Below are 22,519 nucleotides of genomic sequence, written 5' to 3'. Positions count from 1 at the left end.
ACAGCGGGACAAGATCGTCTGTGAAGTGTAAACCATCAAAAACGACAGTAGCGAAAGGCTAACTTTTTCCTGGGAAACATCACTTTGTGTAAATTGTTTATGGGCTGTTAAAGTGGTATCATGCTGTGAAGTAGTGATCCCAGTAAACATTTTTCCTTGGCCCAACGTTGGCTGACGGTTGTTCGGGTTGGCTGAGAGTAGTGTAGTTTTGCCAACTTTTGAAATATTTTAATTGAAGATACCTTCGAAGAATTGTTTAAGTTTGCTTCATCGTATTCCTTTTACAATTGTAATGGAACAATGAAAATGCAAAAAAACTTAGAATTAGGAAGTCGGTTTTTCCAATGTTGGTGTGCAGTTGTACAGAACGTTGGACCAACGTCATTATTTGCGGGCGAACTACGGTAACCCCTCAATTTTTTTACGTTATTGCTATAAGTAAAAAAAAAATTTGAAATGTTTTTCTAAATCATGCATCACTATGAGGATCACTAATTCTGAAAAAAAACCACTAATTTGCAAATTTAGCTGCAGTTTTTCAAGTTTGTTAGCAGCAGCTAGTTTTTTTAGTGTTCTACTATGGCTCTATATAACTATACTCTGCCTTCTTAAAATTGATCAGGGCTGTAGTTTCATCTCGCAATTTTTACGTGCTCCGTTCATTTTTGTTTTCGAAGTTTTCATTTTATTTTCGAAAAAAATTATGACAACACTGAACTGAATAATTGGACCACAGTTTCCCGTACCATGTGTTTCAGGCAAGCACTTTAAAAAAACCACAAACATCTTATAACAACTAGACAGCGCATCTCGATTGAAGAAATTAAAAAAAGGCATTCGCTATTGTTACTGTCTCAAATTTGCGTGAAAGCTGCGCTGTTACAGCCAAGCCATACAACAAAATCTGTCATTTTTACACTGATTCAACGTCTACAGACGTTTGTTAAGACAGAATTTTTGTTAAGCGTTTTACGAACCAATTTAGCTTGTATTTGCTTGCAGGTTTTCTTACCAATGCGGTAAAACCTAATTTTTAAATAACATTTGGACACAGTTTTGACTAGTGTAAAAATATGATTATTGGTGCATTCAAACACATGATCCGAGAGATTAGTAAATATCTTGGAATAATATTTACTCTTTTTATCATCTGAATTGTATTTTCTTCGTTTTCTACATCCATATGCACAGCACGCCATATCTAAAGCATTGACAAACGCGAGTAATTGGTACATTGTAAAAAATGGCGGACATCTGAACGTGCTTTTTCAAAATTCGCTAAAAAGAGATGACGATGCGCATGCGCAGTCAGAAACTACAATTGTCTGTGACGTGAATCGTAAAAAACGCGCGAAAACCCAAATGGAGTTGGACAACATTTGCATTTGCAGTTTTGTCTTGTTCGCTTGCAGAATGAATGGAAGTTTATTTGTCAAGTTTTCTTCCGTATTTGAGTTCATAGCAAAGTAGTCACTTGCCTAATGTCCCTACCATGTTTAAATGCCCCAGTTGAATGACTTTTTAGTACGGATAGCTTGAAGAACATTAAAACTGACTACAGGAACAGTTTAAAGTGAGAAAGTTTAGTTGGTTTGCTACACACCCAAGGTATGAAGTCAGCTGACAAACTGGGATTAAGGGATCGAGCTAAATTGTTGCAGTTGGCAAGGGCTCATGAAGAGTTCAGCTACAGATGCTGAAGCACATGAACTAATCAACTAATTACTAGTCGAATTAGCTCTCATGAATAAGTCGATAGTCGTGCACAGTTTATGTCATTTTTAGCATGTGATAAGCATTGGGAAATCTTCACTGTATCCCTGTAATGTTAAACATCACTGTAATTTAACATACCATACTGCTTTTTGCTGTGAGACTTTGCCCACTAATACAACAAAGTTATGTAGAATGGTTTTTGCTAGTGTTGTTGTTTAAACCGCTTAACTCTTGCTTTTTGTTTCAGAACGTGAAACTGTTCGAATGTAATAATGATTTACAGTAGGGAACTTTGATGTAATCTAGGAATTTTTAGACGTAGCTTTGGGGACTTTCAGGTTTTCATTTATGAGAGCACTGCCCAAATGAATGATCATCATGAAACTCAGGTAAGGTTTATTTCAGTTGACTCATATCTATTCTTCAGGGTAAACTATTTAATACTTTTTACGGCAATTACGTGACCTGTTTATTGGTTTTGAAGTAACATTTTTAGAAGTAGCCTACTCGATTTTTTCAAAAAGTGGTATCTTCACTTTCAAGTGGCATAAAAATGACTATTATGTCAACGAAAAGTGCTTTTATCAGGATTCAAGTGTTGCTACTATCACCGCATTATGTATATACCACAAGTTTTTTGCAGATTGTTTTATGAAGTAGATTGCGCAGCATCGGATGCAACCTAATTAGTACCATGAACAATTCGTACTGTCAGTTCGTACCTTGAAAAGATCGAGAAAAAAATTAAAAAAAGCCGAAGTCGCTGATCACAGTTTCTGCAAACATTTTAAAATTTTTCCGCAAACAAACAAAAACTCTTAGGATCTATTAAAGAAATTTTTAAATGTTTGCGGAAACTTTGATCAACCCTAATCCCGAACCCTTTTAAAATGTTTGCGGATACTCTAATCAAGCCTAACCCTTTTAAAACGGTACCTCTAAATACCCATTGTCAGGCATTGTCGGGTATTGTCAGGCATAGTAGGCTTTTTGGAGGTTTGTGGAGCATTTTCAGGGGTTGTCAGGTATTGTGGAGTAGGCTAACTACTTTCAGGCATTGTTGGGAATTTCCAGGCATTGTCGATCATTATCAGTGGTTGACGGGTTTGTTAGGCATTATAGCATTTTCAGGGGTTGTCAGGCATTGTAGAGTAGCTACTTTCAGGCATTGTCGGTAATTTCAAGGCATTGTCTAGGATTTGTCTAATGCCCAACAATGCATGACAATGGGTATTTAGAGGTACCCCTTTTTAAATGTTTGCGGAAACTGCGAGTGCGATCGGCGACTTCAGCAAACTCTTAGGATCATTACCAGAAATTTTAAAATGTTTGCGGAAAAATGGAAACTGCGATCAGCAACTTCGGCTTTGTTCTATTTTTTTTCACTCGATCTTTTCAGTTTGTTTGTTTGCGGAAACACCCTAAACCTTAACCCTTTTAAAATGTTTGCGGAAACTGCGTTCAGCGACTTCGGCAAACTCTTAGAATCATTACCGGAAACTTTAAAATGTTTACATTACCGGAAATTTAAAAATGTTTGCATTACCGGAAATTTTAAAATGTTTGCGGAAAAACGGAAACTGCGATCAGCAATGTTCTATTTTTTTCTCTCGATCTTTTCAGTTTGTTTGTTTGCGGATACCGATGCCTAGCTAATCGATATCTAATCCTTTTAAAATGTTTGTGGAAACTACGATCAGCGACTACAGCTTTTTTAATTTTTTCTCTTGATCTTTTCAAGGTAACTGACGGTACGAATTGTTCATTAGGGTGGAGTGAAAAATAAAAAAAATTGAATTTCAAAAAGTGGTCTTGATATATGGCCCCAAATATCAAATGAAATACTTCTATCATAATTTTGGGTTCTTGCACCCTCTAGTGGCCGTGTAATTTCACCAAACAAGCTGAAAATAGCTAATTTTGCCATATCTTGATAACCGCTTATATGTACTAGAAAGTTAGTTTTTGGCTTAAATGCTGCAGAAGTAACATGTTTCTAATTTCCAAAGAACTTTCTCTTAAAAATGTACAGAAAAAAAGTTACAAGCAAATTACTGATTTTTTAAAGTAAAATCAAGCACTGATGCAGTGGGTGCGATGTCAAAAGTGTATAATGATTGATCTTATGACTGTGAAACATACCCCATCAAGTAGAACTACTTTTAAAAACTTACTCAAACAAATGAAGTCCTCTTCTAGTATAAATACACTTGATCTTAGCAATCAAAGAATCAATAAAACAGTCTAATTTCAAACTGGACTTCGAGTAACCCACTATTTTTATGGCTGATTCACACTGTCACAGTTTGGCTTCAATGAGGCAGAATATAGTTTTGTTTTAGAAATTCTTAAATAAACTGAATTCATTGTGTGCATATTTAATTTGTATTTCAAATGTCATATTGGAGTCAAAACGCTTAGTGTGAATCAGTCCTTCACATTCTTACAGACATGCTGTTGTATGGTTTGTATCACACAACTCCATATTGAAAACACAAAAATTTCAAAGCTGGTTTCAGCATCACACAGTATTAGTCTGCACAAACATTAAAATCATGTTTGGTATTGAAGAATTTCGTCAGCTTTCGGGACTTTAGTTTTTGTCTGATAGTGATGAGGCCATCTCTACGTTTTAATCCAAATACATGAGCAGATGCTTGATATCTTTGAGGTTTAAGTTGACAACTTGGTGAAAATATTTAGCCTTGATGTTAATAACTGGAATTTGGAACAATCTGATGTTGGTATCAATGTTGCTGTTTGGAGGTTTGGGTTCATTTACATACCCACCTTCAAAGTTGTCAATTGGAATGTGGTATTGTGCGTTTGATTTACGCATATCTGTGATCTTGTTTATTGCAAGTCATCGGAGGTTGCACTGCAGTTGGTTGGATAATTCAGCTAAAAACAAAAACGGAAATAATTGCAACGAACACTTCATAGGTGTCATGAAAACAGGGTGGGCAAAACATATTTTGTTAAAATAAAGCCCACCCGGCCCACCCTATTTCGACGCCTATGTACGCTGGTAGCCTGGTACGCACCGGGACTGCTTTCTATGCTGTTTTAACGATCTCGGCTTATGCATTTCAACATCCATCTGTTCTATTGCAGTTCAAACAACTGTGTCGTATAAGAGGAAAAAGCCTATATATACGACACGGTTAATCGATTGATGCCTCAGGTGATGTTAAACGAAGTCGCAAATTACGTCTCACGGACCGGGAAGGGGAAAATAAATTAAGTGGAGAGAAAAAGTTTTCTTTTGATTCCATGCAAAACTTAAAGAACATGGTCGTAGGTAAGTAGTTTGTTTAAGTTTTGAATTCACCTTTTGTTGGTATGATATCGTCTCCAGAAAGAATACTTACTGTTCATGATTAATTTTCAATGAAATAACAACCTTGGATATATCATAAGTTTTGCAGCATCTGAAGTTTACCTTTTTCGTAATCTTTTTTGTCAATTTGCTGTTTACTATCCCTGATTAATGCCTCAGTCTAGATCTAGTTGAAAAACACCTGCTGTTTACTCGTGTGCAATAAAAAAGATGAGATTAAAAAGTTGATCTGGCCGATTTCGCAGGGAAGGGTGGCCTTCTCTTCGAAAAGGTCGGGAAGGCCGACCTTCCTGGGTTCGGCGGCTATGCTTATGGTGATGTCCTCGCTTTTATTTTCATTACAGCTCTCCTGATGATCGTGCCACGCACGTGAAACAGACTGTAGACTCTGTAGAGCAACGTTCTTAACCTTTTCTGACCCGTTACCCCACTTTAAGCAATTAAGCATGTTGGGCATCTTAAATCTATTATTTGTCTATTAAATCCCATAACCTTGTCCATTTGCCCTGCAAGCAGTTCAAGGCGTTTATGTCAGAGAAAAAGTCGCACAAATAAGCAACCTTCGACAAGAACACGTTGTTCTGCATCTTCTCGTGAAGACTTCCAAACAGCAGCATAAAATGAATTCCATTCGTACCAATTTTATTAGTCTTTGGCAATCAATTGAATGGAATAGCCAAAGCCAAACCCAACAATGATTTAAGTTTGATTAAAAATTGGTAATAATTTGCACTGTCCTGCTCATTGCCCTCTGGAAGACCTCAAACTTCCCCAGATTGAGTAATTACCCACAGGTTAAGAGCCGCTGGCCACTGCTGTAGATGATTGTGTAAAAATAAAAATCGATGTAACATTACTTGTTTACAAAACTGCTTTACTTATAGATGTTGTCCAGAGCAATACGAAATCATGCACTCTACAAGAAATCGACCACAAACTGGGCGACTGGTTTAAGACGTAGGAAGACCGCGATGGGGGCCGGCTTAAACGTCTTGCTACAAAAAGTACTGCGGGTATGTTCATTTGTTCTCTCCGTCACTGACAAATCGTTACTATTCTCTCAATAAGGGCAATAAAAGCATTTTTATTTACTTAACCAGCGATTAGTTTATTGCTGGAGCAGAACTTCAAGAAATATACACACATTTTAAGACTTGACTTCGAAGATCTATCAAACGATAACAATAATAATTTGCACTGGTTAGAGAAGGCAAACCGCATTAACACGATTAACGAATGGCCATTAATGTTAGAGGTTGATAGAACATAACGGTATACCCATTCCCCATCCCATCGTATAGGCTACGAATTACAGAATTAAAACATACTGAGGAATGTTAGGATGTATTAAAAAAATGCTTGTTATTGTAACATAACCGGGTGTTGCATACACATATCCATGGGATATGTAGCAATTAGAGTCTGTTCTTTCACGGTGCTGTAAACACGACCTAATTTGCACTGTACAGTGTACAGTATATTTTCTTTCATCCCTGTTTTCTTTACAAATGTTGCATATTGTTTTATAGGTACTTGCGTTTGAGGCCGCCACAGATCACGTTGTTACATCCAGGCGCAGTCTTCTGATGAGGCATGAAGTACCTCAGTCCACTGTGTTTTTAGACTTTTATGCATGTCTTGTCGTAGCTGTGAATTGTGCATGGGTGGTGCATTTTACCATTCGAATAAATGTATTTTTCAACAACTTTACGTTTGTTTACATCATTGACTTAAATTTGCTCAGTACAAGAAGGTGGTCATCGTATTGGCATATGGATCATCAGGACAGTGTCAACTTGAAATTGCAGGTTAAGTTTAACCAACGTTGCTCATCTACAACGATTAGTGCAAAATATGTATGGCCAACTGCGACGAAAAGTGCAAAGTGCGTTTGGCCAGCGTAGGTACCAACGATGAACTACGTTGGCAGTAGAGTTGGGATTACGTAGGCCCAAAGATTTTAAAATAAGTCGGCTCAACTGCGACGAATGGTGCAAAATACGTTGGGCCATCGTAGGGTACCGACGATGAACTACGTTGGGTGTAGAGTTGGGATAACGTTGGCCCAAAGATTTTAAAATAAGTCGGCCCAACTGCGATGAATGGTGCAAAATACGTTGGGCCATCGTAGGGTACCAACGATGAACTACGTTGGGTGCAGAGTTGGGATAACGTTGGCCCAAACATTTTAAAGAAGTTGTCCCAACTGCGATGAATGGTGCAAAATACGTTGGGCCATCGTAGGGTACCAACGATGAACTACGTTGGGTGCAGAGTTGGGATAACGTTGGCCCAAACATTTTAAAGAAGTTGTCCCAACTGCGACGAATGGTGCAAGATACGTTGGGTCAACTTCGGCCACAACGTAGTGCCAACGGAGGAGCATTATTTTACCAACTGTCACACTACGTTGGGCCGAAGTACAATGTTTGCTGGGATGCCACAGACAATTCAGTGCTACTTGCTTGTTTCAGTGTTAAACATTAATGTTTTTTTTCATGAATCTGATTCTGGGTGGGCCTGTACCAATCAGGCCCACCGGGTAGATCCGCCCCTGTCTACAAGTATGCAAAACTGCCAGATTAAGCTCTGCAAGAAGCTTTCCCAGTCCGAGGATAAAGATTCTATCAACCAATCAACTGTTTACAATGCTGATTAAACTTTCAAGACTTTACTAGTTCTTTGTTACAAAACACTATGCTGTATCAAAAAAGCTGGTCCTTTTTACGTTGATGTAGGCCTACCGGTATCGCCTTTTTCTTTTCATCTCACCAATCTTTGTGATCTCACAACGCGAACTTTGAAAGTTGAAGTTTTTGAATCAAGCGTGCAATTTTTAGCTGCGTAGCGTACCTGCTGTGTAGTTTTGAGCATGGAACGTGGCCTACGAAAATAAAGATATGGTAGAAAAACACTGCTCACACTTACTGTTTGTTTTGAAATTGCAAAGTTTTTTTCTCAAGTCTTTGCGAAAATAATTAATTTACGATGTTCTTCAATTGAACGAAACTGCACAAATTAAATTACACACTACATTTCACAACACTAGGCTATTTTTATTCAGCAATTTAAAAAAAAATTCTCTAAAGTATTTCTAATTTAAACTTTTGGACATGCTTTCCAACACTTCCCTCTCAAGCCAAAATAATTTGTTTGCGTCCATTCCTTGGAAGGCCAGTTGCCGACGGATGACATCAAAAGCATTTAAACTTCTTTATTGGGAAGTGTGATTGTTCCTTTTGTCTGCTCTTCTGTTTTAATGAAACCCAGCTGCGCGAAAATTGGTTGTTTGCAGTGCGATTTCTAGCACATAAGATTATGGCCTGGGATTACAGACACTCAGGGGCGCGGGAATTCACGGGGGTTTCACTCCCTCTAGAGCTAATTCACCCTCCCTGAAATTTTCGATAATTGCTTCAGCACCCCCTAAAAAATTCTGATAATTTAAGGTACGGGTACTTACCAACATATTTTCAGAAAATTATTGGAGCAATAATTGCTACGATGAATCGAGTTCCTGTTACATGTGATCGCGCTCAGCATTCGCAATAAAGAGTCGTCAATAACATGGAGCTATACCTTGCAGTAGTGGTACCAGCCACCCTCCTTACTAACAGGGCGGTTCATCGTTCATTGGTGTTGTGTTCTTAGCTCATTCAATCAGAGTCATACTGGAATTCTGTTTTATTATAAAATTGCACAACCAAGATATAGTGTGAAACCTGCAAAGTAAGCCCAAAACGAGAAGTGCCAATTAACAAAAGCAGGCGGATGAATACTAAGCAAAAGAGAAGACCTGAGGGAAACGAAAACAAAGTACATCGTTTCAATGCAAATAAACTAAAATACATAACACCTCCCCAATAAAATTTATGACCACCCATAACGAAGAGGTGGTTGGCGTCTTCTCTTTGATCGCCTTAATGTTTGTTCTTGATGCGATGACGATGATGGATCGTCGGTCGCTATCGGCGTCGATGAATCCTCGGTCGCAATCGGCGTCGATGAATCCTCGGTCGCTGTCGGCGTCGATGAATCCTCGGTCGCTGTCGGCGTCGATGAATCCTCGGTCGCAATCGGCGTCGATGGAACTGGAAACTCGTCAGCTGTCGATGACGACGTGAAAGTAGTCTCTCCTGGGTCCTCGTCTTCCGGTGAGAGGTAACGCGGACGTAGCTGGTCGATGTGGCGTCTCCATATTGGACCTCGAGGGTCCACTCGAACCTGCAAACTACGACTCCCGTGTCGCTTCACCACGACGGCAGGAACCCACCGAGGGCTTCGGCTTTGCCTGGAACCAAAGTATAAAGCATAACAAGGATCACCAACATCGAAGTTAATTGTTTTCCGGTTTTGTTTCCGAGGCGAAGGACTCGTCGATGGTTTCGTGATCTGAGCTGAGGAAGGAAGTAAAATATCTAATTTAGTACGTAGTTGTCGGTGGTTTAATAACTCACTGGGAGAGTAACCACTGGCATTAGGCGTACGGCGAAACTGCATTAAGAATTGAGTGGTCGCACTTTTAGGCGGTAACGACGATTTTCTCAACGCCTGTTTGAAAGTGCGCACCAAACGCTCGGCAGCACCATTCGTAGCTGGATGGTATGGTGCTCCAGTGATGTGGACTATACCCCTAGCTTTACAATAATTCTTGAAGTCTTCTGAAGAAAACGTAGTCGCATTGTCTGAGACAATGGAGTGGGGCATCCAAAATGGGCAAAATCCTGCTCTAAAAGATCAATAGTAACAGACGTCGATACGGAAGAAGTTGGGTGAATAGAAGGATACTTACTATAAGCATCGGTAACAATAAGCCAATTATGACCTAAAAAATTAATAGCGTGATCGACATGAATTCGACTCCAAGGCTTCTCTGGAGCTATCCATGGGTGGATAGGAGCCTTGCTTGGTGCAGCTTGATGCTCACCACATGTAGTACATGTTCGGCAGAGGTCGACAATGTCCGCATCGATATTGGGCCAGTAGACTGCTGTCCTGGCCAGTTGTTTCATTCGCTGCATGCCGAAATGACCTTCGTGTAAAAGAGAAAGAATATCATTGCGGAGTTTAAAAGGAATAACTACTCTAGAACCATATAATAAACAACCATAACATGTTGTTAGAGAATCAGCAACTCTTCTAAACTGTTCGATTGGATCGTTAGAGTTTGATTTCGCAGGCCATCCTTCTTGTGTAAAGCGAATGATTTTAGACAAGACTGGATCCTTGGAAGTTTCCTTGCGCAAAGTAGAAGAATCGGAATGACTAACCTGCGAATCCAACGTATCAATTGCACAGACAATATCAACATCATCTGCACTTTCCTCCCCATCAAACATTGTGTCATCGTTGGACGGAAGACGGCTCAAGGCGTCAGCATTTTGGTGATGCGTTGTTTTGCGATACTCTATAGTATAACTAAATTGACTCAAAAACAACGCCCAGCGTGCTAACCGGTTAGCCGCCAGCGAAGGGGTAGGTTTATCTGGACCAAAAAGTGAAAGTAAAGGCTTATGATCCGTTACCAAAATAAAATTCCTACCGTAGAGGTATTGATAAAATTTCTTCAAAGCGAAGATGATGGACAAAGCCTCCTTTTGGATTTGGCTGTAGTTTCTTTGAGCCTTTGTCAAGATTTTCGACACATTGGCTATTGGCCTCTCGCTTCCGTCCGGGGAGCGGTGAAACAGTGTGGCGCCAATGCCCACGCTTGATGCGTCGCATGCAATTCCTAAAGGAAGCAACGGGTAAAAGTGTACGAGAACATCTTCTGCGGAAAGAAACGTTTTTAATTTTGCAAAAGCGCATTTTTCTTTGTGTTCCCAGCTCCAAGGAACACCACTCTTGGTTAAATGATATAACGGTTGCGCTACCGTAGAAAATTCTGTGGGCATAAACTTAGAATAAAATTGAACCGACCCCAGAAAAGAACGTAATGTTCCAACGTTGGAAGGAGCAGGCATGTTCAGTACAGCATCGACTTTAGGACCCTTTGAAATCCCCTGTTTAGAAAGAACATGACCTAAGTACTCGACATTTTCCTGGGCAAATCTACATTTTTCCTTCCTACATCTAAGACCTTTCGAAGATAAACGATCGAGTAGTCGTTTAAGGTTCTGGAAATGCTCTTCCGCTGTAGCTCCACTTATCAAAATGTCATCCAGGTAGACTGCTACACCTGGAAGGTCACTAGTTAGATCATCCATTATCTTTTGGAAATGGCCTGGGGCAGAAGAGATGCCAAATGGCATAACATTTTGCAGTAAAACCCCTCTATGGGTACTTAATGCCAATATTTTTCGACTCTTTGGACCTAACCTAATCTGGTTATAAGCATCTGCCAGGTCAATCTTAGTGAATCCGTGGCCACCCCCTAGTTTACGCATTAAATCCTCTGGAAGAGGCAAAGGGTGCCTGTGAGTTTTAAGTTGTGGATTAACCGTCGAGGAATAGTCACCACAAACTCTTAATTTGGATTTCTTACCTTCGGTAGAAGCCTTGCGAACTGGTACTACAGGAGTTCCCCAGTCGCAAAATTGTACAGGTGTCCAGATACCTTTTTCTATGCCGACGTCATAGGCAAGAGCTAAGTCTTCTTGAATGGCGAAAGGCACTGGTCTGGGCTTTGAAAACACTGGTTTACAATCAGAGTTAAACTCAATCTCTAATTCGTAATCCTGAAGACAACCTAATTCAGGTTTAAATAAGTCTTCGTATTGATCACATAACTCGGAACATGATTTTTGCAAGTTAAAATCTATGTCGTTGTGACGATGAATAGCATGTAAAGATGAAGAAAAGAACTTATCTACCGAAATATCTAGTGCTTGAATAGCATCACGCCCTAATAAGTTAAGATTAGGGATTTCACATACCATAAATTGAACTGTGGTCGTCTTTCCCGATTTGTTGCAGCTCACCTCGGCAGTGAAAGATCCAATAATAGGCATCGAGTGCTTACTTGCCGACTGAAAATGTAGCTGCGGAGTCTGCAGGATAGGTTTGCCTAGCTGCGACCAAACTTCAAAAGAGATGAAATTTCCCCCTGTAGCTGTATCAAGTTCCATTAAGACGGAAAAAGACTTAATAAAAATTCGAACCTCGAGTTTAGGAACTTTACTCGACGAATTATGAACAGTATTTACCTCCTGTATGCAGTTGACCTTAGAAGAATGAACTTGTGCGGCCTTTTTACGACATGCGGATTGTACATGCCCTGTAAGTTTACAGAAATGACAGACCGCATTTTTAAATCTGCAGTTGTTAGCAAGGTGATTAGAGTTACCACATCGATAGCACTTACTTTGCTTGTTCGCATTAGCACTGGCCACTGTAGCTTTCTTGAAAGAATATCGTCTATCGGTGCCTTTAACTTTATGTACCACCGACGGTTCAGTGCCAAACACAGTCTCCTTAGCCACTTTGGCAGCGTCTTCAGTTTCTATGGCTATTTCAAGAGCACGTGAAAAAGTAAGATCATCAGGTTTAATTTTAAAGAGAGCTTTAAGAACTGCTTCGTTTCCTACCGAGCACATAAAACAAGTACGCAAAGCTTCATCTAAAGGATTAGTAATAGAAGAAAAGTCGCACGTGGCAGCGGCTTGCCTTATTCGTGCACCCAATTCTGGAACAGTCTCACCTGGTTTCCGCTTCAAGTTGCTCCAGAAGCGAAATCGTTCACGAATAACGAAGCGCTTAGGGTCGAACTGTGCCTTCATGTAATTCGAAATTTCCTCCATTGTAAGTTCATTGATTGGCTTTGCTGTAGACTCTTGTGCGGCCAGATTGAGGATCATCTTGTAGATGCTGGCTGACTGGTTAGTGAGGAAAACTTGAGCCTTCTTATCATCAGGAACGGACTGTGCTTTTACAAATGTGCAAAAACGTGACCAATAATCAGTCCAAAGTTCTAAAGCTGAATCAAACTCACAAAATTTAGGAATGGCTTGAGATAATCGATTTTGGTTTTCTGATTCGCATGGAATTTTGAGGGCTGAAATCAACTCCTTCAGTTGTTCTTCATGATGACGTTCTTGCTGTTGCATTTGTTGTCGTGCCTGTTCTTCTTGCTGTTGCATTTGTTGTCGTGCCTGTTCTTCTTGCTGTTGCCTTTGTTGTCGCGTCTGTTCTTCTTGCTGCTGCCTTTGTTGTCGCGCCTGTTCTTCTTGCTGTTGCATCTGTTGTCGCATGTGTTCCAGCTGCGACTGCATTAATTCCACGACTTTTTCCATATTGTAAATAATTTAAAAAAAACTAAAACTTGTAGAAAGTAAAACTCGTAGGGACTAAAACTGAACACTTCTGCGTACCACTGTAAGTTTCTCGTTCAGACGTTCAGCATCCCATCCTCGTCGCCAAATAACTCTGTTGTGTTCTTAGCTCATTCAATCAGAGTCATACTGGAATTCTGTTTTATTATAAAATTGCACAACCAAGATATAGTGTGAAACCTGCAAAGTAAGCCCAAAACGCGAAGTGCCAATTAACAAAAGCAGGCGGATGAATACTAAGCAAAAGAGAAGACCTGAGGGAAACGAAAACAAAGTACATCGTTTCAATGCAAATAAACTAAAATACATAACAATTGGACATCATTCTGCAATATTCACTTTACAGCATAGAACAGCAAGAGATCTGGTTGTTATAACAGAGTGAGCGGCCAAACTTAAAGCATTATGCCCTGGATCGTTACACATTCACTGCAGTAATCATGCTCTCGATTTGATTTTGCAAGACGTTCTAAAGGAAGTGAGGCTTATTGCCGATACCTTAAACTTCGTTCAAGGTGTTGCAGTTGTAATTCGTGAATCGATCATCTAAACGTCAATCTTTATTCATGTCGCTTTTTGGCTCCGATGAAGTTGCCTGCAATTTGTTGGGTTTGTGTCCTACTCGTTGGTGCGTTCGTGCTTCTGCCTCGCTCGTATTGTTAAGTGCTACCCTACTCTGTTGCAATGTCTGACCGACATGTTAGAAGATAGTGCAATGAAAGGAGACGCACGTGCAAAAATATTCAGCTTGGTAAAATAAGCACGCACAATGCGGCTTTATTTTGCGACTACCTGCAACAGTGAAGTTTTTCAGCCTGCAGAAGCCGTTGCAAGACAGCTCCAAAACAAGAAGATTTCTGCTTCTTCAGCTTTGGATCCATCACCATTTTCCGCAAACGGATCAAAAATCTCAGAAAAGATGAATCCGTTTCCATGCTTGTGGAAGCAGCGAACGTCTTTGCGTCTGCCAATAACCTAAAGACGCCAAGTGAGCAAAACTCCAGCAAGATTTCGAAACACAGAGGAATCAGATGCTTTTTCGTCTGCGGGAGAAGGAGCGTGGAAACGGCAATACATCGAAGCCCTTGATTTGGTTCAAGCTGAGCTTGATCGAAGATTCGACCAGGTGGTTATGATGCTTACAGCATCCAACAGAGAAAAGGCCCTTCTGAGCTGTGCAAACGGTGAGGAAGGATCTGATACTGAGATCAGCTTACCCGATGCCATCAGAAAAGATCGCCTAAGAACGGAACTTACCTTGCTTAGCGATGTTGTAAATGGAAAAACCACAAACTTCGTTCAAAAGATTGCTGAGATACTATCGCAATTAAACCCTCGAACACTAGAACTTTTCAAAGAAACGTGAAAATTCGTGAAGCTTTTCCTCCCGGTTTTAGCTGCATCATTAGAACGTTCTTTTTCTGCTCTAAGACGCCTGAAAACGTGGTTGAGAAGCTCAATGACACAAAAAGACTTACTTATCTTGCGTTGATGCATGTCCACCAAAACATTTTGAACATTGTCGATGTCAAAAAACTCATGACCCAGTTCATAGGGAAAAACCTGAGCGAAAAGTAGTCTTCGGAAGCGTGTGAGAACTTATTTCCACAAACTGTTTTCATATCACTTTCTAATTTGTTTGTTTTCATTTTAATTTCCTGAACAGCTGCTTTGTTGTTGCCGTTCTTTGTTTCTTACAACTTACATTACAAGTTACAACGTGTGTTTTGGCGTCGTTTTTCACACAGAAGGGGACCTATAATACTTACTACCAGTTTTAAATACTCTTCCGCATAAGGGGGGTCTGGAGGGCGAAACCCCCCAGAAGCTCACAACACTACTGCAGCTTCAGCATCCCCTAGAGAAAAATAGTTCCCGCGCCACTGCAGACACTTCTTCGCTTATAGCTACAATACACTCTCACTCTCTTCGCTTATAGGTACAATTAAATGAATGAAGTATGCAAACGAGAAACAAATCCTGATACTTCGAAACAAATCCTGATGCAAACGAGAAACAAATCCTGATCGACCATTTTTTGAGTATCGTTAAAATTTGGCCGTTACTAAACATGTAAAAAGGCGTTTGCTGCGGATTTTCTGATGATATACTGATGCTGAGATTAAGTGGGTGTGCATTTGCATCTCAGACTACAACATCTACAAGCTCCTACCTTCACGAATGTTGCCACCATCCCTTCCAACGTTCCCCAGTCTTTACGCTGGCGTTTTCAACTGCCAGCACATCGACTGGGGCTACAACAACACAAGCAGCGACGGAGAATTGCTGGCTGACTGGGCCTCTACAAACCATCTTGCCCTCCTATTCAATCCAAAGGAACCAGCCAGTTTCCACTCTTGCCGCTGGGGAACAGGGACAAACCCTACGACACGTCGCAAAAGAGGATGAGAGCTTCATCAACACCATCAGGACATCATCATCTACCAGCTCATCCATTCCATCACCCACCAGGACAAGAAACAGTAACTTAAACTGGATATCAAACTTCAATCGTCGTAGGCTACTGTGTGATGTGCAGTCTGTAGTGTAAAGGCATAATACATGTTATAGCCTATGCCCTGAGACGCCGCGCAATGGTAATTACGCAGCACTGTGCGCGTACCTGCCGTTGGGCGACGCAAGGACTGCTACGTGAGCGATGACTGAGGTTTTTGTGGTCATTTCGAGACTAACACAACATGGTGTCAGAAGTGAGATAAAATGTCGCATTAGATGCGTTTAACTGGCAACATAACGAGTGGGGCCAGTGGATTAAAAGATTCGAACGATATAGGCAAGCATCCCAATTAGCGTCGAAACCTGAAAAAGTGCAAGTCAACTCTCTAGTCTATTTGCTAGGAAGCAAAGGCGAGGATGTGTTTTCTTCATTTAAGGTATTAGAGGCCGATTCGATCAACTACGACGTAGTCAAGGAACGCTTCAACAACCATTTCAAACTGCGCAATACCGTAATTTTCGAAAGAGCGGTATTCAACTGCCGAGATCAACTGCCATGCGAGCGCTTTAGTGACTATGTTACTTCTCTGTATGGCATGATAGAAAAGTGTCAGTATGGCGCTATGTCTGATCAGCTACTGCGAGACAGACTCGTCGTAGGAATTACAAATAAGTCGCTGTCCGAACGCATGCAAACAACTATGGTGCAAATGGACCCAGAGTTAACTTTACAAAAAGCTATCGACGCCGCATGACACGCAGAAAGCATTGCAGAGCAACAAGGTGAGCTTCAAGGAAGAGCGGAGAAAAATTTCGACTACGTGGACGGGGTTGAAAGAAAACGTCGCAATAAGTTCTTCCAGAAGCGAGAATGCTGCCAACGATGTGGTAGAAATAAACATTACGAAAACGAAAAATGTCCAGCTGAATTCATTACTTGTTTTAAATGTTCAAAAATAGGCCACTTTGCAAGACATTGCCGCAGCAATAAATACCAAGAAGTCTCGTCGATATCAGCTGATAAAGTCCTAACTAGTTACGAAGAGGAAAAGACGTCTTACTTAGATGAAATAAATGAATTTTCAACGAGTAATTGGACCGTGCCTATTAAAATTTACAACGACGTCATTGATTTTAAAGTAGATACAGGAGCGGATGTTACATTTATACCAAAAACATTAATTAAAGATTTCCAAAAGCTTCAATTGGTAAAACCTGACCAAAGGTTAGAAGGATCCGATGGACAAACATTGAACATTGTCGGATACTTCGACTACTACGTATCCTACAAAAAACGTGCGGCATGGAAAAAAAAATTATGTTACATATTCAGGTAGCAGAGCCTTGCTCGGAAAACCTGCCATAGAGGAATTAAATGTAGTTTCATTTGTGGATCGTCTCGACCTAGAGTCAGATAAATACAAAAAAGCATTCCCATACTTGTTCGGAAAATTGGGATATCTCGAGGGGGAGTACAACATAAAAGTTTGTGACAATGCCGAACCTTACCAAGTGTCCGTAGCGAGAAGAGTCGCTATCCCTCTACTTCCAAAATTTAAAGGTGAAATTGATCAAATGGTAAAAGATGGTGTCATATTGGAAGTTAATGAACCAACGGATTGGTGTTCAGGGTGTTCCCGACAATGGTTCACCAAATCAAACGTCATATAAAACCGTTCAGGTCTACTGAATCTTAGCGTATTACGTCATGGAATTTTTCCTAAAAAATGAGCCAAGGTTGCACCATCGTTCGTAAGACTTGTATCACACCTGTTGAGAATTGCTTCACAATGTTTCACTATGACGTCACAGTAACTGCGTACGTGAGTTTGAGATATAGCAATGTATTCTAGTCATTCGTAAAATGGTTGCTTGAAAGTTAGTCGCATATTTAGCTGTTTGCTTAGTGCTTGCCAGCTGGACGAAAGTTCCATCTTTATCTAAGTAGTTTGTATCGTAGTGACAAGTTTTTAGTGGTGTACGGTGTTGCATCCCAATTTCGACAGCAAGGTGGCTAATTTTACAGAAATACAATTTTGAATAGACGGTTTCAAAAGAGTGTTTCTTTCGGTCATTACATACAGACGAACAGATCCGGGAATCTTATGTTACAATTTTCCCACGAAGAGATTATGGTTTACCGCTGTGACCACAGGGATGGTCGTCGTCCCAAAGAAAAACGGCAAACTACGCATATGTGTCGACTACACTCAACTCAACAAATGTGAAAAACACCCGTTACCCTGTGTAGATGAAGTTTTAGGCCAACTGGCAATGCAAAATATTTTTCTAAGTTAGGTGCAAAATCGGGTTTCTGGCAAATCAAACTATCAACGCACTCAAAACTGTTGACAACGTTTATTACACCGTTCGGACGATTCTGCTTTAATCGTTTGCCATTCGGGATATCAAGTGCCCCAGAGTATTTCCAGCAACGAATGTCCCGAATTGTTGGAGGTATTGAGGGAGTGGTTTGTGAAATGGACGATATTTTAGTTTTTGGAACCACCAAGAACTAGTGGTGGATTCAGAACGTAATTTATGGGTGGGCCTAGAAAATATCTTGGTGGGCCTTCACCAATTATGCCACGGCGGACCAGCATACAAAAACTTAGTGTTTTCTTTTGGAAATGCTGTGAAATAATGATGCCACAGACAATTCAGTGCCACTTGATTTTTCTAGTGTTAAACATTGATATGTTTTTTTTCTTCAAGAATCTGATTCTGGGTGGGCCCACTGTCAATCTGAGTGGGCCTGTACCAATCAGGCCCACCCGGTAGATCCGCTCCTGCCAAGAACGAACATGACGACAGGCTGGTAAAAATAATGAGTAGAATACAAAAGTGTGGATTAACATTAAACGAAAAATGCGAGTTTTGTAAAACGTCGATAAAGTTTCTAGGTCATGTCATCGACAGCGAAGGAATCCGTGCCGATCCAGACAAGGTGAAAGCCATACGCGATATGGTTGCTCCAAAGAACGTAAGCGAAGTTCGAAGATTCCTCGGTATGGTCAATCAATTAGGGAAGTTTTCCTCAGAAATTTCAGAAGCAGCTAAGCCGCGGAGAGAATTACTCACCAAGAATTCTGTGTGGGCTTGGAAAGAGGAGCAAGAGAAGTCCTTTGTTAAAGTGAAGCAGTTATGTTGTTCCACAAAAGTATTGTGTTTTTACGATCCAACAAGAGAAACAGGGGCAGTTTTGCTTCAGCAACAACAGAATGGTGATTGGCGCCCTGTATGCTTTGCTTCGCGTTCTTTGAGTACCACAGAACAGAACTATGCTCAAATTAAAAAGGAGGCCCTAGGTGTCACTTGGGCATGTGAGAGGTTTTCTGATTACGTCATAGGACTGAAGTTTGTTGTCCAAACTGATCACAAGCCATTAGTTGCAATCTTAGGAGCAAAGTCGTCAGCAGAATTGACGCCACGACTGCAACGGTTTCGGATTCGCCTAATGCGTTTTTTTTATTCTGTTTTGCACATTCCAGGAAAAGACCTAATCCTTGCAGACGCACTCTCTAGAGCTTCGGTAGAGCCACCTTCCAAAACAGACGAAGAGGACTGTCAGCAGGTCCACGCTTTCGTCTGTTCTCTTGTTGAATCGCTGCCAGCTACGGAGAGTCGTCTACAACAAATCAAAGAACGTCTGGCTGAAGACTCAGTGTGCTGTGAGATTATGCATTATTGCACAAACCAATGGCCGACCTTAAGTAAGTTAGGCCCAAAACTAAAAGCATTTTATCCCTTTAGAAGCGAATTGTCCGTACACGATGGATTGCTACTTCGAGGAACAAGACAACTGATTCCCGTTTCATTACGATTGGATATCCTGGAGAAAATTCACGAAGGCCACATGGGAATCGTCAAGTGTCGCCAACGAGCTCGCGATGCAATTTGGTGGCCAGGATTGAGTAAACAAGTCGAGGAAATGGTGAGGAGTTGTGTTTGTTGCGCGGAACATTCCCGCAATCGGTGTGAACCAATGCTGCCCGTGGAAAGACCGAGCAGACCATGGCAAAAAATAGCGAGTGATCTATTTGAGTTCAAAAGTAAGAAGTATCTTTTACTGGTAGACTATTTTTCGAGATGGATCAAATTATTTGTTTGTTTGTTTATCTTTATCCTGCATTGCGGGAAAGCGGACTTGAGCGCTATGCATCGGTGTACGCCTTCCGACATACACCTGACCCACGCTGCAGCCGACTGCAATGTCTGTTTCCGGTTGTCTACTATACTTATGACTTAAATTTGGTACTACCCATTACTCGAAATCGATCACTAGGTAGAGGCAATTATCGTTAAGTTTCTTGCCCAGAGAAACAACAGCAAGTGTGGGTGGCTGGAGTCGAACATGCAGGCTCTCGACTGCGAGCCCAACGCGCTAACCAACCTTGTTATGGAGTACAACATCTCCTTCCATCATTAATCACATGAAGTCTATGTTTTCTCGTTATGGCATTCCCGAGATACTAGTCTCTGACAACGGCTCGCAGTATAAGAGCCGAAACTTTTCAAACTTTGTAGAAAATTTTAGCATAACTCATGTTACGTCTAGTCCTAGATATCCACAATCTAATGGCGAAGCCGAAAGAGCCGTCAGAACCATGAAGACATTTCTCGACAAATGTAAAGATCCGTACTTAGCAATGTTGGCTTATCGTTCGACGCCATTGAGGAATGGATTTTCTCCATCAGAGTTGATGATGGGCCGCAAGCTCCGGACAAAACTTCCATGTTTTCCCGACAACTTGCTGCCAAATTGGCCAGATTTTGCACTTGTCCGTAAGCTTGACCTTGAGGATCAAATCAAACAAAAAAAAGACTTTGACCGTCACCATAGAGCGAGACCGCTACCCACCCTCCATCCAGGTGATGAGGTGTTTGCTAGAGACAGCTGTGCCACGCAGAAGGGGGTCGTGAGAAACGAGTATGACGCCAAACGGTCATACATCATAGACACCAATCAAGGAACATCAGTTCGTAGAAATCGCAACGCATTGGTAAAAATACCACAGGCTGGTGAATTTGATATAAGTAGTAGGCCTAGCGTGAAATCTTCCATTCTATTGACAATCACTTAGTTAACAACGAAGCAAATACGGAGACCAGCGACGTCCAATCCACAAGAACAAGATCCGGCAGGATCTCAAAACCACCTGAACGCTTGTCATATTAACTGCTTACGTCTTGTTCTGTACGTCTTGTGTTTTTTTGGGGGGAGATAATGTAGGACTTTAGTTGTGTTTTACTAGTGCATATTGTTTTAATTTACCATATTTCCTTGAAAGTGTCTCACGATAGGAAAGTTGACAACGTTCCGCGAAGTTTCATGATTGTTTAACTTGTATACATGAGACTTGCTCACAGAAGCTTAACTGATCTTATTTAATACCGTACCCTATTATCTTCCCATGAACCGTGTGAAAACTTATTCTGTTTATTGTACTGTATTTGCAATGTGTGGTTATACACCTGTTTCTGTGTGGTGTCTTTACAGTACCTCGATGCTTGGGCGGAGATGTAGTGTAAAGGCATAATACATGCTATATGCCCTGAGACGCCGCGCAATGGTAATTACGCAGCATTGTGCGCGTACCTGCCGTTGGGCGACGCAAGGACTGCTACGTGAGCGATGACTGAGGTTTTTGTGGTCATTTCGAGACTAACACAACACAGTCTAACCATAGAAAGAGCTCAACACCTGCTCTTCTGGGCCACATCGAAACGGGCTTTTGCCTGAGGATGGGTTTCTTTTATGTCTGGTTTTCTTTCTCCATCCTATTATTATGACTGCTCATCCACATCAATATTGGAACTGGCAAATTTAATCCACAACACTTTTCATTAGGCTGTCATTCATTACTACATGTGTGCTTCTCTCTGTTTTTGTTTTATTTTTTGCTATTTGTTTTTTGGGTTTTGTGGCCGTGCTAACTACTGATATATAGCCTACTACATAATTTTTTATTCAGGCACGTTTTAAACCTTTCAAGTAGTTAGTAGGGGAAGACCGGGGCAGGTTTAGCAGGGTTTTTTTAAATCTAACTTTTTTTATTTTACTAACTTTTTCGAAGACTCAAGTATTGCATTTGAAAAACATGCTAATAAGCCAAGTTTTAAGATAAAAACTGGTTGGTTTTATTTATTATTTTGCACTGTATTCAAGATTAAGTAACAATTGCGCAACTTGCCCCGGATTATTTTTCCCGGGAAAGTTGTGCAACACCATGATGGGCAAGCTGTGTAGCACCATGGGGTAAGTTGAGCAACACTAGTGCCAGGGGCAAGTTGAGCAACATATTACGATCATATTATAGTTGCACAACTTGCCCCGTCATCAATTGCACAACTTGCCCCATTCACACTTTTTTTAAAGAACAAAAATTTTCAAGAAAACTAACAAATGTACAAAAAAATTTACCTGCAAAAATACAACTACATCATATGTCTACTGACTCCTACTGCTAAAGTTTGACTAGTTCTACTGTGCAACCAAAAAATCAAAATTTTTTTTGCATCCGAATTTAGATCCTAAAACCTAAACACCTTATATCGATGATCAAGCCTAACCTGCCCAAAAAACTGATAACTGCAATTCACGTGCTTCAAAGGCATTATAGGTAAAATATAATAATGGCGTTAAAGATTCATTACGAAAAGAGTGTTTCTTTCGGTCATTACATACAGACGAACAGATCCGGGAATCTTATGTTACAATTTTCCCACGAAGAGA

At 40.7% G+C, this 22,519-nt stretch overlaps 1 protein-coding gene across 1 annotated transcript; it reads left to right on the top strand.

Moving 5' to 3' along the window:
* Positions 1 to 1,971: 1,971 nt before the first annotated feature.
* LOC145771707 (uncharacterized) lies at positions 1,972 to 6,960 on the top strand. Its single transcript, XM_082583434.1, has 3 exons — positions 1,972 to 2,105; positions 5,941 to 6,069; positions 6,586 to 6,960. Exons 1-3 carry the CDS (start codon positions 2,082 to 2,084, stop codon positions 6,958 to 6,960), a joined length of 528 nt encoding a protein of 175 aa, XP_082439560.1. The 5' UTR covers positions 1,972 to 2,081.
* Positions 6,961 to 22,519: the final 15,559 nt, after the last annotated feature.

The sequence above is a fragment of the Aplidium turbinatum genome, chromosome 6 (assembly GCF_918807975.1).
Source record: "Aplidium turbinatum chromosome 6, kaAplTurb1.1, whole genome shotgun sequence".
Lineage (NCBI taxonomy): Eukaryota > Metazoa > Chordata > Ascidiacea > Aplousobranchia > Polyclinidae > Aplidium > Aplidium turbinatum.
Note: the sequence above shows the minus strand (reverse complement) of the source record. Positions and strands in the feature narration are given on the sequence as shown.

Bases quoted from the DNA above. Each gene is read 5' to 3' on its own strand.
- LOC145771707 (XM_082583434.1), top strand. From the start codon at position 2,082: ATGAATGATCATCATGAAACTCAG. The intron at 2,106-5,940 runs GTAAGGTTTATT...CTTTACTTATAG, and splicing joins ATGATCATCATGAAACTCAG to ATGTTGTCCAGAGCAATACG. The intron at 6,070-6,585 runs GTATGTTCATTT...ATTGTTTTATAG, and splicing joins TGCTACAAAAAGTACTGCGG to GTACTTGCGTTTGAGGCCGC.